This window comes from Leptonychotes weddellii, chromosome 3 (assembly GCF_054177405.1).
Source record: "Leptonychotes weddellii isolate Sample4059 chromosome 3, ASM5417740v2, whole genome shotgun sequence".
Lineage (NCBI taxonomy): Eukaryota > Metazoa > Chordata > Mammalia > Carnivora > Phocidae > Leptonychotes > Leptonychotes weddellii.
In genome coordinates, this window is record NC_138371.1 from 34,285,862 (window position 1) to 34,302,228 (window position 16,367).

The window sequence follows — 16,367 nt, forward strand, 5'->3', positions numbered from 1 at the left end:
AAATGAAAGCTTTTATAAGAGTATGTTTATTTCACAAGCGACCAAGCAGTTGCAGATAAGCCACTCATTTGAAACGAGCTCAGTTGTATTCAAACTGAATCACATTTTCACATTTTATTTTAAAATGTTCTTTCAGGTCAACTCAAGTATCTATTGAGTGCCTGGTATGTAAACGGTAATATTTTATCCACTCTAGAGACTGACTCTGGCTTCATAATTGGGTTGGAGACACAACATGGTTACAAATAACTAATGCAGCTCCCCCTGAAACTAATAATACACTATATGTTAACTAAATTGAATTTAAATAAACAATCTTTTAAAAACACACACATAACTAATGCAGAACAGATCATGACAGGTCTTGCAGTGGAGGTCTACAGTCTGTATTCACACTAGGAGTGATACTGCCCCAGGGTAGTGAAAATTGTTTGTGGGAGGAGGTGAAGAAATCTTAAGATACTACAGTGGTTTGTGGCCCTACAAAAGGTCACAGTACCTAAGCACAAACACAGCATATCTCTAGTATTAAAGATACTTTAGGGAGAGAGAGAAAGTATGAGCAGGGGGAGGGGCAGAGGGACAAGCAGAGTCCCTGCTGAGCAAGGAGCCAGACTCAGGGCTTGATCCCAGGACCCTGAGATCATGACCTGAGTCGAAGTCCGACACTTCACCAACTGAGCCACCCAGGTGACCCTCTTTAGTATTAAAATTTAAAGGGGGGAAGGAGGCATGGGGCACCTGGGTGGTTCAGTCAGGGAAGCCTCTAACTTTGGTTCAGGTCAGGATCTCAGAGTCCCCATTTTGCACTCAGCAGGGAGTCTGCTTTTCCCTCTCCCTCTGCTCCTGCCCCCGCTCCTCCTCCTCTCTCTAAATAAACAAACAAACAAACAAACAAATAAATAAATAAATAAATAAAATCTTAAAAAAAAATCTAATGGGGGATGTGGGGAATTAGAGGAGAAATATCTAAAAAAGTCTTCTTGAGGAAGCAATAATGAAAAGAGTTGAGCATAAGGCAGGTGAATATGCTTGAAGACATCCGTGAAGGAGGAGGGCAGGTCTGTGAAAACTGTGGTGTCTGAGGGGGACCTTTAGGAAAGAACAGATCTTCCAAAAGCAGTTTTAGAGAGCACAATACTCCTGGTGGCAGATAGGTCTAACTATTTATTACTCGCTTTCATCTCCCGTAGCAGCACTGATCTGTTGGTAGTGACTGCCTGTAACGCTATAAAATCCAAGGATTCTGAGACTAGAGCCAGGCTTAGCAAAAAGGCTGCAGGGACCAATTAGTGATGTCTGCCATGTGCGTAGAATGTGGAAAGTTAAGGTACGAATACCACAAATTATTTCCTTTCTCTGGCAATCTTAACCAAAAAAACAGGAAAGTGCAGCATATATTCAAGGAAAAATGAATACAGGCCAATGAATTCCTAAAGACCTCTTCTAATTCAAAACCCAAGAATTCAAGACTGATTTTTACCAAATAATAAATGTGAAAGGGGAGGGAGCATATTTATCATGTGTAAATCTACAAACATTCTCCCACATGTCACCATTGCACGTACTCCTAAAACAATTTGTCTTAAACAGACACGTAGGAAGTGCACAAAACACAAATGGGTGTAATTGTAATCATTTGTATAATTTCCACTGGACAAGAAACAGTCCACCTGTTGCTGGCATCTTAGAAGCACCCCCATGTATTTCCTACTCCTTTCACTCACAGGTAACATCCTAATTTTTAGGATAATCACTTCCTTGCTTTGCCTAAGAGTTTGATCACTCATGCATGCATACCTAAACAATACAATTTAGTTTTGCCTGTTCTTTAATTTTATACATATGGATATACATATATAAAATATACCTCAACGTGTTGTTTCTTTCACTTAACATTGTTTGTGAGATTTACCCTTGTTGTTGTGTGTAGCAGTTTCTTTATCCATCCTGCTTACTAGTGATTTGGTTACCTCCAGTGGTTGGCTATGACAAGCAGCACTGTCCTGAACATGAGCAGGGATCCTAGTGCACACAGCCATGAGCTTCTCGAGGGTATAGATCTAGAGGTGGAATTGCTGGGTCATAGGGCATTTCTTTAGCTTTATTAGATAAATGCCAAACTCTTTCCAAGTGGAATGTTGCAGTTTACACTCCTAACCACAGAATATGAAGTTCCCATTGCTCCAATAAAAATATTGTCAAATTTTTACATTTTGCCATCCTAGTGTGCAGTATGATCTCAGTGTGCTTTTAATTTGTATTTACCCAGTTACTACTGAGATTGAGCACATTTTCATATGTTTATTGGCCATTTGGATTTTTCTTTTATAAAGCGCCTATTTAAATCTTTTTCCCACATTTAAAGTTCTATTTATAAGAATTTTTTAATATATATTGAATATCAGTCCTTTATTTGTTACATGTGTTGTAATTATCTTCCCTAATTCTTTGTGGCTTGTCTTTTTACTCTTTTTGTGATGTCTTTTGATTAACAGAAGTTTTTAATTTTAAAATAGGCAAATGTATCTATCTTTTTTTTTAAAAGATTTTATTTATTTATTTGACAGAGAGAGACACAGTGAGAGAGGGAACACAAGCAGGGTGAGTGGGAGAGAAAGAGAAGCAGGCTTCCCACCGAGCAGGGAGCCTGAGGCGGGGCTTGATCCCAGGACCTTGGGATCAGGACCTGAGCCAAAAGCAGACGCTTAATGACTAAGCCACCCAGGCACCCCCAAATGTATCTATCTTTTACCCTTCTTGGTATATCATTTAAGAAAATTTTCCCCTTTCCTGAAGCAGCTAGGGAAGGGGAGAAGTGAATTATTTTTAAATTTGGCTATAACATGGGCCATTTTAATGTCTCTAATTAACATAAAATTCTCTAAGCTACAGTTATTATAAGCTGCTGTGCCTGAAGGGTAGGTTTTGTGAGGAAGAAAAGGAATAGTTAAAGCTTAAAAGGGTCATAATAAACGTCAGTGAACATCATAAATGTAAAAATACCTAAGAAGCCTTTTATTTCACCTCCAAGACTTTGCTCACTTTTATGATTTTTTTAATGCATGTTCTGGACATCAATACATTATCACAGAAACCAAATGACCACCTTTTCATACAGTCTTTGAGTCTTCAAATATTTGCTGAGCACCATTTAGAAAGGGAACTTTCTGTTAATTAACATGGAAGATGCAAAGATGAGGAGACAAGATCCTCAGGGAGCTCAGACGTGGTAGGAGGGAAACGTGTACCAGCAGCAAGACCCGGTAAAGCTCCATATGAGGGTTCCATGGGAGCCCCAAAAACGAGGTGTTGCTCTTCAGTTGAGGGATCATTGAAGACTTTCTGAAAGAGGTCACCTTGAAATGAATCTCAAAAGATGGGCAGCCTGGAAAGAGACAGAGGTGATGTCATGGGCATTCCGGTGGGAAAATACCACAAGCAGGAATTCCAAGACTAGACATGAGCAACTTACAATTCACACAGGACCATCAACCATGATCTTGGTTTTTTTATATTTTGAAGAACGTAGAAAGACTTGCTCCCACCTACCCATAAATTCTAAGCGTTCCAGGTCTGTTTCAAAGATGCTTGAGGGGCACCTGGGTGGCTCAGTTGGTTAAGTGTCTGCCTTTGGCTCAGGTCATGGTCCCAGGGTCCTGGGATCGAGTCCCGCATCAGGCTCCTTGCTCAGCGGGAAGCCTGCTTCTCCCTCTCCCTCTGCTTGCCGTTCCCCCTACTTGTGCTCTCTCTTTCTCTCTCTCTGTCAAATGAATAAATAAAATCTTTTTTTTTTTTTAAAGATACTTGAGGGCGCCTGGGTGGCTCAGTTGGTTAAGCGACTGCCTTCAGCTCAGGTCATGATCCCACGGTCCTGGGATCGAGTCCCGCATCGGGCTCCCTGCTCTGTGGGGAGCCTGCTTCTCCCTCTCCCACTCCCCCTGCTTGTGTTCCCTCTCTCGCTGTGTCTCTCTCTGTCAAATAAATAAATTAAAAAAAAAATCTTTAAAACATACTTGAAATCATAAGCAAATATTAGACCAAGCACAAGTTCATGTTGTCCTCATTACTTCCTGCAAAAACAATCTAAAAGTTTAAATGTCACTAAAGATATTATCAAACTGTGATAGAACTGCTTTTTAATTTTGTTTTTGTGCTTGTTTAGTAATGCTGTTCACTCTTAACTGAATTCATGGGGCGAATTTTTTAAGGCACAGTTTCAATGATCCACCTTTTATGTGGCACTTAAATGCCATGGGCCAAGATCTTGCTCCTGTCTCTCTTTGCTTTTGCCATCCGAACACTAGGAACTGTGTGGTCTGTTTAAATAGTCTAATTGGTCCAGGAAAAAAATGAACACTTGTCTTTATTTTCTTCATTATTCTCCACTACAACTCCTAAACATTATAAGCTGAAATGATACATTTGGGAGATGCTACATAAATATCTGAACTTTTGCAAAATAGTCTATGCTTATCCATTCATTACAAAGTTTTCCAGTCAGAATGGAATTAAATTAGGTCACTCTTCTCTGTAATCAGGGCTTTACTGAGTTCCTTTAGATAGTATGGTGGTGTGGGAAATAGAGGAGCCTCAAGACAAAACTCTTAAAAACTCTGGGTCTCAATTTCCTTATCCACAAAATGGGGAAAATAGTACCTTTGTGCCCACCTTAAAGAGCTATCATAAGAGGGGTGCCTGGTTGGCTCAGTCAGTGGAGTGTGTGACTCTTGATCTTGAGGTTGTAAGTTCATGCCCCACGTTGGGTGTAGAGATTACTTAAAATCTTTCTAGAAGTAGGGGGGGGGGCTATCATAAGAAACAACCGTCCTCATTTACAAGGAAAGGACTCAGTACACCAAAAGCACCATCCAAATCCAAGTTACCCTTCTTAGTTTAGTCCATGAGGTCTTCTGTTGTTGGGAAGCCAGTCTTTTTCTTGGTAGTCTGTAGATGCCATAGCAAACCCTGCTCCCTTAAACAACATCCAAATAGAAAGTCTTCTTTTTGTTTTCATATGAAAGGCATAGAAGAAGGTAAGGAAGAGAGAAGGAAACATTCATTGACCATCTGCTATGCTTCAGGATCCATGCTAAGAATTTTACTTCCACCACCTCACTGATATTGTTAGCACCACCTCTGTTTTACAGAAGAGAAACAGGAGGCTCAGAAAGTCTTGGTGACTAGCTCAGCATCACATAGCTAGTAAGTGGCAACACTCGGATGCAAACCCAGTGTTGGTCTGACTCTAAAGCCATACGTGCTGTTTCCCCCACACTCGACTGCCTCTCTAATAAATATGTCACCAACAAACGATGTGTCCGCACATTTCATAGTGTGAAGCTGTAGAGCTGGTCAAAACCCCATTTTCTCTCCCATCTGTGGCCTGACTCCTCTGCTTATGCTGTAAATACAATCCCTGGCTCACTCTCCCCAGATCCTACACTAGTGTCTGCCCACATTAAAAGGTGAGTGTAATACCAAGACAGAGAGCAAAAGGCCCTTGTCCCAGGGACAGCAGCAATGCTGGTGGTCTCTCTTGCTTCTTCTAGGTCTACACCTGCCCTCTGGTTTTTGCCTGATCCTAGGTATGAACCAAGAGCTGACTGAGGCTTTATCCTTTCACTCTACTTCAACCGATCTGACCTTTGCCTTATCTCCTTTAGGTTGGATCAGTGCCCCAAGTCCTACATGGACTTTGGCCTCTGGAGTCATGATGCTCTCCTGGTCCTTCTTCTGTACTAATGACCCTCCTTCCCTTCCCCAGTCTGGGCCCTTTTATCCCTTCATGCTGCTCCCCATCATTGCCTGCAGGGAACTTAGCCCCCCCAGGCCTGCCCTGGCTGACCCATCCCTCCTGCTGCCTGTGCCCTCGTGCTAACAGGGGCCCAGGGATTATCTGCTGCCCTCAGGAAGGAAGAACTAATGGATGTTTTCGTATCTTTGCAGACTATTCCATTGACGAGCTTATCCTTGCAGCTTACACTCTTGACCAACACAGGTTGTGCTCTTTCAGAGCTTATGTGTAAATCTAGCGTTTCTCAAAAGCTGCCTTCATTTCTGTTACATCAAAGCATGATTGCCTATTAATAATAGTCTAAAAGAGAAGTTGAAGATTCTTAAATTCCTTGCAGGAAAATACAAAATTACTCAGTTAACCTTTTGGATGAAAATTGCTGCAGGGAATAGGAGACATAGGTCCTGAGCTCTGAGCATCCAGGACATTTGAACTACTCTCCAGTCCTGTAATGACACCATCAGTCAAATACTTTCAGAATCTGTGCTGTGAGGCAAACATTCCATCCCAGCTCAGTAAATAGAATTACCTCAGGAGCCACTGGAGACCGTGAGGCACTCGCCCTGCCAAACAGTTGTCCCTCTGTAAGGCTTCAGACCTCTTCCCCTTAGTTCTACCATGCTTAGATTCTCCAGACCAAAAAGGGTTCCATATCTCACGGATGTTCTGAAAATAGCAGGACACATTTTAAATCAGAATGGCCCTGGGGCACCTGGCTGGCTCAGTTGGAAAAGCATGCAACTCTTGATCTCAGGATTGTGAGTTCAAGCCCCACATTGGATATAGAGATTACTTAAATAAATAAACTAAAACAACAACAACAATGTGAAAAAAAATCAGAATGGCCCTCAGAAAATCGGGGACATAGCAGTCTCAGACATATTTCAAATTGAGGCACTTGTTCTAAGAACCTCCCCAAGAGATGGGAAAATGCTGACCTTCCACAGTCCTACCTGGGCTTCTGGAGACTGTCCTAAGATAGTCAGCCTTTGAGAAGGCATCTCTTCATTTACTGTTTTACCCCATTAGGAAAGGTCAAGAAGCCTGCTCTATTTTTTTTTTTTTTTAAGATTTTACTTACTTATTTATTTATTTGTCAGAGAGATAGCACAAGCAGGGGGAGCGGCAGAGGGAGAGGGAGAAGCAGGCTCCTGCTGAACAAGAAGCCTGATGTGGGACTCGATCCCAGGACCCTGGGATCATGACCTGAGCCAAAGACGCTTAACCCACTGAGCCACCCAGGCATCCCAGAGAAGCCTGCTCTAGGTCAAACATCACATCCTTGGGCATTCAGACTTGCCTCAGCATATAATGGGTTGGAAAGGACTCACTCCAGGTCACTCACAATCCCTACCCTGACATTCTCCTGCTTTCTATTCAAGAAGAATAATTCTGCCCTGATTCCTCCTCATCTTTGCATAGTTCTAGGCCTGGTTCCCTCATGGGATTCTCTACCTGAATCACACACTTTGAACATTACCCAGAAACCTCCTCTGTATTCTCGGGTACCTTCTCCCTTGACTTTTCTCTCTAGAAGATATTCTAGATTCTAAGACTTTTCCCTCCCACTTAACTCCACCCTACATTTCATTAAACAAATAGAAAAAGTAGAAGGAAATCACGTTTGTCGTACACCTTCTAGGGGCAGGCACAGTGGAGGTCTTCATACACATCAACATAATTATCCTTCGCAAAGTCCCTGACAGGAAATGAAAGTGAGAGAATTTAAAAACTTTGCTAAAGTGGTATCATCAGCTATTATGGTAGAGTAGGGATTTAAACCAGGAACTCCTTGGCTCCAAAGCCACTGCCTTTTCCAGCATATTCTGTACTTCCAAACACAGACCAGCCTATTCTGCACACTGCTAATCTCTTCCCTGTATGCCTACATCACAACCCATGTCTCCTGATGATTGTTCCCAAAAGTAACAATATACAGTTAACCCTTGAACAACATGAGTTTGAACTGTACGGGTCCACTTACAAGCAGATTTATCTTGATAAATATAGTATAAAACTGTAAATGTATTTTCTCTTCCTTATGATTTTTTTCATAACATTTTCTTTTCTCTAGCTTACTTTATTGTAAGAATACAGTATATGATACATATACAAAATATGTTAGTTAACTGTTTATATATTTGGCAAGGCTACCAGTCAACAACAGGCTATTAGTAGTTAAGTTTTTGGAGAGTTCAAAATATATGTGGACTTCTTTTTTTTAAGATTTTATTTTTAAGTAACCTCTACTCCCAACCTGGGGCTCAAACTCACAACCCCAAGATCAAGAGTCACATGCTCTACCTACAAAACCAGTTAGGTGCCCCCTATATGTGGATTTTTGACTGCAGTGGGGAGGGGGTTGATGCCCCTAACCCCCCTGTTGTTCAAGGGTCAACTATGCTTCATACCAAGTCTTTTCTTCTAATTAAAGACAAGGTTAAACTAAAATGAGATTAGACTAGAAGCATTCTTTTAAAAATAAAAATAAAAAAGAAGCAGTCTCTTATTACCACTTTGGGGGAAATTTTGCTATTTCTCAAAATTCAACAGTATCAGTAAGTTTGGGATTTTCAAATGGTGTGGGGTTAACATATACCGCTAGGGCCAGAGTTTCAATGTTGCATTTGTTTTCCAGAAAAAGAGCTCAGCATAAAATGCAGCTAATAGTGAGGTTTTGTTTGGGTTTTTTGCATAATAAAAGTCGTAACTGAGCAACATTAGCTACAGACACTCCTCCCCATAAAGCCCTGGAGACTGTGAAAAGCATTTCAGAGAAATACAAACCCCAAGTAGTCTTTGGCAAGGGGTAATTTGCCATGATGATAGTTAAATAAGGAGAATACTGAGTAGCTGACTACAAAGAAGCATCTGAAAATAAAACTAGCTGTGGCTCAAGTCCCTCATCTGAAAATGTATATAAAATCTCTCACATGTGACAGCCTAAATTGGTCTCTTCTTCTTATGAGGCAAATTTGACAATGCATACCAAGAAGCTTAAATCATACCCTTTTGACCTAATAATCCTACTCCTGAGACTTTATCTCAAGGAAATAAGTCAAAAGAATAAGGAAGACTATCCATATTTTACAGCAACGTTATTTAAAATTTAGTGGAAAACTGGAAACAACCTAATTTTCCAATAATACAGGAAAGGCTTAATACATTTTAGTATCTTAATTCTTTGAGAGACTGCAGCTATTAAGAATATGATCACAAGTGTACAAACAAGGAAAGGGTGTTTAGTGAAAAGGATAGAACACAGAAATGCAAATATGTAGTGGTTACAGAACTGTGGAAATTCGCATTTTGATAAAGACTAGGAGAGGGCAAAAAAAGATAAAAATACTTACATTAGCACATTGAGATTACATGTTTTAAACAAATTTTCCTTTGGTAATGACTATATTCAGTTTTTAGGCATTTTTTTTTTCTTGTTTTTCCAGCTACAACTCATATAGAATCATATTTCATAATTATTTTTGGTTCAGAAGATTATATTACAAAGGATACATGTGGAATATTCTAGCCAAGTGTAAAATTAAGAATTACTAATTTGCCAATACTAACACTATTGTTTTAATTTGCAGTGAAGGGAATTTGGCTACAAAGCAAATTGTGTTCCTTCAGAGACCAGTTATGTGGAATTCAGCTGCTCAAACACCAGAAGTGAGTAAAACTGATGCTTTACTAACTAAATGTTCTTCTGAAGCATTTAATCCTTAAACTCTCACTGTAATTCTAAATGGTGAATACAGATGAGGAAATGTGGATATGGAAATAGTCTCTAAGCCAACATATAACAACAAAGGAAATATGTCAGTAACCAGGTGACAGGAGAGAGTTCTGAAGGGGATCAAAATATGTTACCCAAAATGTGCCACGTGGGCAAAGGATTATTTTGAGCTGAAGGCAATTAAGAAACACAGACATAGGAGTAACTTTCTATCCTCTCCCTTTCTGATAAAAAGCAGGGCATAAATTTCCCTTTTTAAAGGTTAACTGGCTCAGTCGGTAGACTCCTGATCTTGAACTCACTCTGACTCTTGATCTCAGGGTTGTGAGTTCAAGCCTCATGTTGGGTGTAGAGATTACTTAAAAAATAAAATCTTTTGGGCCCCTGGGTGGCTCAGATGGTTGAGCGTCTGCCTTCGGCTCGGGTCATGATCTCAGGGTCTTGGGATCGAGTCCCGCATCGGGCTCCCTCCTCCTTGGGAGCCTGCTTCTCGCTCTGCCTCTCTCTCTCGCTCATGAATAAATAAATAAAATCTTTAAAAAAAATAAAAAAATAAAAAAAATCTTTTAAAAAAAAGGTAACATAAATTTCCATTTGTAAAATTGTCCCCCTCTCCTGTACTAGGAGGAGAAGACTCCTACTAATCACCAGAGATGACTTATTGCTAGAGACGGCACTGACTTGAGTCTACATAAACAAACCTTACTAAAATAACCCTTATCTTCCATTAGGTTTGCCACATACATACCTTTCCACAATTCGCTGCCCACAGAAGCCCAAAGCCCTGTTCCTTTGTCTAGTCACTTTACTGAAATCATGTATAAGCTCCCAGGTCTAACAGCCTCTTTAGGTTTTCACTTTTCCTCTGTGAAGCCCCCATGGACATCCAAAATAAACCTTTTCTCCTGTTAATCTGTCTTTTGTTAGTTTAATTTGCAGGCCTCAGGTACTGAAACAAGAGGGTAGAGGGGAAGTTTTTTGTGAGTGTGCCTAATATTGCAACAGTCATCCAGATGGCCAACACACACATGAAAAGATGCTCAACATCACTCGTCATCAAAAAATGCAAATCAAAGCCACAGTGAGAGATCACCCCACACCAATCACAATGGTTAATATAAAAAAGATAAGAAATAGTATTGGCAAGGATGTGGTGAAAAGGAAATCCTTGTGCACTGTTGGTGGGAATGTTAATTGGTGCAGCCACTGTGAAAAACTGTATGGAGTCTCCTCAAAAAATTAAAAATAGAATTACCATATGATCCAGTAATTGCACTTCTGGGCATTTACCCAAAGAATATGAAAACACTAATTTGAAAAGAGATATGCACCCCTACGTCTATTTCAGCATTATTTACAATAGCCAAGATATGGAAACAGTCCAAGTGTCCATCAACACATGAATGGATAAAGAAGGTGTGGTACACACACACACACACACACACACACACACACACACACACACCCCATTAATGGAATATTACTCAGCCATAAAAAAAGAATGAAGTCTTGCTGTTAGCAACAACATGGATGGAGCTAGAAAGTATAATGCTAAGTGAAATCAGTCAGACAGAGAAAATACAAATACCTTATGATTTCACTCATACGTGGAATTTAAGAAACAAAACAGATGAACAAAGAAAAAGACCAAAAAACAAACAAACAAACAAACAAAAAACCCAGACTCTTAAATATGGAGAACAAACTGGTGGTTACCAGAGGGGAGCAGAGGGGAGGTGGGTGGGGAGATGGATAAAATAGGTGAAGGGGATTAAGAATACACTTACTGTGATAAGTAGTGAGTAATGTATAGAATTGTTCAAACACTATTTGTACACCAGAGACTAATATAGCACTGTACATTACTTATACTGCAATTTAAAAATAATAATAAAAAAATAAAAATATTACAGAGATTCCATTTATACGACATTCTCAAAAAGATAAAACTACAGTGTGGAGAACAGGTCAGTGGTTGGGCAAGGGAGGTGATAACGGGATCTCACGGGAGGTTTTAGGGGAGATAATGGAACTGTTCTGTGTCCTATTGTGGTTACACAAAACTATACCTGGCTGTGGAAATTCATAGAACTATACACTTTTAGTATATAATAATCTAAAAATTAGAAGATTGCTTTATAAATCACATAGACTACATTTTTTTAGGTCTTTGTCCTTCATTAAAGTCTGTCCTTGGTAGAAACTAAAAGAACAGTGGAACAGATCAATGAAACTGGGAGCTGGTTCTTTGAAAGAATTAACAATATCGATAAACCCTTGGCCAGACTTATCAAAAAAAAAAAAAGAGAGAGAGAGAGAAAGGACCCAAATAAATAAAATCATGAATGAGAGAGGAGAGACCACAACCAGCACCGAAGAAATACAAACAATTTAAGAACATATGATGAGCAACTATATGCCAACAAATTAGGCAATCTGGAAGAAATGGATGCATTCCTAGAGACATACAAACTACCAAAACTGAAACAGGAAGACATAGAAACCTGAACAGACCCATAACCAGCAAGGAAACTGAAGCAGTAATCAAAAATCTCCCAACAAAAAACAGCAGCCCAGGGCCAGATGGTTTCCCAGGGGAATTCTACCATACATTTAAAGAAGAATTAATACCTATTCTTCTGAAGTGGTTTCAAAAAATGGAAAAGGAAGGAAAACTTCCCAACTCTTTCTTTTTTTTTTTTTTTTAAAGATTTTATTTATTTATTTGACAGAGAGAGACACAGCGAGAGAGGGAACGCAAGCAGGGGGAGTGGGAGAGGGAGAAGCCAGCTTCCTGCAGAGCAGGGAGCCCGATGCGGGGCTCGATCCCAGGACCCTGGGATCATGACCTGAGCTGAAGGCAGACGCTTAACGACTGAGCCACCCAGGCGCCCCTTCCCAACTCTTTCTTTGAGGCCAGCATGACTTTGATCCCAAAACCAGACAAAGACCTCACCAAAAAGAATTACAGACCAATATCCCTGATGAACATGGATGCAAAAATACTCACCAAGATACTTGCCAATAGGATCCAACAGTACATTAAAAGAACTATTCATCATGACCAAGTGGGATTTATTCCTGGGCTGCAAGGGTGGTTCAACATCCACAAATCAATCAATGTGATACACTACATAAATAAAAGAAAGGAAAAGAACCATATGATCCTCTCAATAGATGCAAAAAAAGCATCTGACAAAGTACAACATCCTTTCTTTATTAAAACTCTGCACAGTGTAGGGATAAAGGGAACATACCTCAATATCATAAAAGCCATCTATGAAAAGCCCACAGTGAATATCATTCTCAATGGGGAAAAAATGAGAGATTTTCCCCTAAGGTCCGGAACGCAACAGGGATGTCCACTATCACCACTGCTGTTCAACATAGAACTAGAAGTCCTGGCCTCAGCAAACAGACAATGAAAAGAAATAAAGGGCATCCAAACTGGTAAAGAAGAAGTCAACTCTCTCTCTTCACAGATGTGGAAAACCCAAAAGACTCCACCCAAAATGGCTAGAACTCATACAGGAATTCAGCAAAGTGGAAGGATATAAAATCAATGCACAAAATTGATTGCATTTCTATATATTAACAATGAGACAGAAGAAAGAGAAATTAAGAAGTTGATCCCATTTACAATTGCACCCAAAACCATAAGATACCTAAGAATAAACCTAACCAAAGAGGCAAAGGATATGCATTAAGAAAACTATAGAGGGACACCTGGGTGACTCAGTTGATTAAGCATCTGCCTTGGACTGAGGTCATGATCCCAGGGTCCTGGGATCGAGTCCCACATCGGGCTCTTTGCTCAGTGAGGAGCCTGCTTCTCCACCTGCCTGCCACTCCCCTTGCTTGTGCTCTCTCTCTCTCTGACAAATAAAAAATTAAATCTTTAAAGAAAGAAAGAAGGGAAACTATAGAACACTCATGAAAGAAATTGAGGAAGACACAAAGAACTGGAAAAACATTCCATGCTAACAGATTGGAAGAGAAATTATTGTTAAAATGTCTATGCTACTTAGAGCAATCTATACATTCAAAGCAATGCCTATCAAAATACCATCAACATTTTCCACAGAACTGGAACAACAATCCTAAAATTTGTATGGAACCAGAAAAGACCGTGAATAGCAAAAGGAATGTTGAAAAAGAAAACCAAATCTGGTAGCATCACAATTCTAGACTTCAACCTCTATTACAAAGCTGTCATCATCAAGACAGTATGATACTGGCACAAAAATAGACACACAGATTAATGGAACAGAACAGAGAAGCCGGAAATGGACCCTCAACTCCATGGTCAACTAATCTTCCACAAAGGAGGAAAAAATATCCAATGGAAAAAAGACAATCTCTTCAACAAATGGTGTTGGGAAAATTGGACAGCCACATGCAGAAGAATGAAACTGGACCATTTCCTTACACTACACACAAAGACTCAAAATGGATGAAAGACTTAAATGTGAGATAGGAATCCATCAAAATCCCAGAGAAGAACACAGGCAGCAATGCTTGTGTTCCCTCTCTCGCTGTGTCTCTCTCTCTCTGTCAAAATAAGTAAATAAAATCTTTTAAAAAAAGGTATTTAGTTTCAACTAACTCAGAGTAGAGTTTCCATTCAGTGGTGTTTCTAGGAGTAGAAAACAGAACATGAAAAGGATTCCAGGGGATGGGGTGCATGTGTGTGCACGTGCACACAAGTGCTCACATGTGCACGGACCCCCACACGCACGTGCATACAGTGTCTGCCACACTCTCCAAGCCTCCGTATCCTCATCTATAAAATATGGACACTGTTAGTACTTACCACAGGGTTGTGAGGAGGATTCAGTTAGAATACATGTAGAGGGCTTAGCACAATGCCTGGTCATATGAAATGTTGCTTTTGTTTTCAATAGGAACATTTTTCTTTCAATACTAGATGATTAAACACTACAATAACTCTATGGAGAAATTGAAGAAGAATCTAGAAATTCCTAATGACCCTCCATTTTCTCCAGCTAAAAATTACCTTCAGCTAGTATGCAGGAATGCAGTATATTAGTTTTTGATTATCCAAAAAACATATATATGTATGTATATATATACACATACATATATATATGAAATATGGCAAAATATTAACAAGTTTAGAATTAGGTAATGAGTATATGGTGTTTGTTGTACTATCCTTTAAACTTTCTGTCTACTTGAAATTTTTCATAATTAGAAAGTTGGGGAGGTCGCCTGGGTGGCTCAGTTGGTTAAGTGACTGCCTTTGGCTCAGGTCATGATCCTGGAGTCCTGGGATCGAGTCCCACATCAGGCTCCCTGCTCGGCGGGGAGCCTGCTTCTCCCTCTGACCCTCCCCCCTCTCATGTGCTCTCTCTCTCTCATTCTCTCTCTCAAATAAATAAATAAAATCTTTAAAAAAAAAAAAAAAGAAAGTTGGGGAAAATTAAGCTAAAAAGCATTAGTCATCAACAACTTTTTCATTAGTTATTAATTAGTAACTAATTAATTACTAAAATGCTATACCAAAAAGGCCCATAAGGAATGGTTTAAAAACAACAGACGGGTCTCTCTCTCGTAATAGTCTACAGATGGGCAGGGCCCTCTAGGGTGGGGCAAGGCTCTGCTTCATGACTGGTTAGCTCTGCCGCCCTCAACCTTTGGCTTCTGCCTCTGGACCCAGGACTGTTGTCACAGTTGTTGCCATGTCCAGCCAGCAAGAGGCAGGAAAGAGGAATTCCAGGCATGCTCCGAAGGCACTGACCCCTAAGTCACATATTTCTTCTCTCATCCCATTGACTTGAACTTATTTATGCTACCACAAGTGTCTGCATGGGAGGCTGGGATATGCCACCTGGGCAACCACGTGCTGGTGCACACGGCCAGCTAAAAGTTGCAAGGCATTGGCAGAGAGGAGTTCTGTTACTGAAAGAAAGATGGAGAGAATAGGGAGGCAGGAGTTTAATGTTAATGGTTCCAATTTTAATTTATTTTTCTTCTTTAGAGCAGTTTTACATTCAAATAATATTCTTGTCCTTAAAATGTATCTCAAAATGAATGATTTCAGGAGGTAAAGGCTTCTTGGGCACATCTGTTGAATCATTTCTCTAACACAAACCAAGAAGTGAAGAGGCAGCAGCCAGAAAAATATTCTAAATTAGATCTTTTCCAAAGTAGCTATAATAAAATCATACGAACACTAAGAAATATTTAATGTACACATTAACTTCTTTCTTTACCTTACAGTGAGACAATTATTAAACTTTGTTCTTACTTTTTCAGTCATTTGAAGTTGATTTGAAATTATTTGAAAATCATAAGGGTCATTCTTTACTCATTAACTCTTAGTATCCTCAACTGAAGTCCATGTGAAATCCAATCAGGTGCTAGTGTAAGCAGAGGATGTCGAGTATCTCAAAGAGCATTAAGTAAAAATCAAGATAAAAGCATTTTGCTTTTATATTTAATGAGGTTCTTCATCTAGAGAATGCTTTCCACTCAAAGCAAATGGGCTTTTTCCTGGTGTGAGCAGAAGGGGAAGAGTGGTCCCTGCTGCCGCAGGGCAAGGTTCAGGCTGGCGATCAGCTCTCTTCTAGGCCACCCATGTTATTACCTACTGATGTCCCTCCCTGGAAGTGTAAGGGACAGAAACCCTGCTCAGACAGCCTATGTATGTAAGGGAATTTATTGGCTTCTAGGTGGGAAGGATACTGGCATAGCTTTTAACATCAAAAAAGAGCTACAAGAGGGCGCCTGGGTGGCTCAGTTGGTTAAGCGACTGCCTTCGGCTCAGGTCATGATCCTGGAGTCCCGGGATCGAGTCCCGCATCGGGCTCC

General features: G+C 40.1%; 1 protein-coding gene across 1 annotated transcript in view; it reads left to right on the forward strand.

Moving 5' to 3' along the window:
- RFTN2 (raftlin family member 2) overlaps nucleotides 1–16,367 on the forward strand; it is a 66,300-nt gene that overhangs the window by 43,441 nt on the left and 6,492 nt on the right. Inside the window, exon 8 of the mRNA XM_031038219.2 lies at nucleotides 9,388–9,466. Coding sequence (XP_030894079.1) covers nucleotides 9,388–9,466 — 79 coding nt within the window. The remainder of the gene's footprint in view (nucleotides 1–9,387; nucleotides 9,467–16,367) is intronic.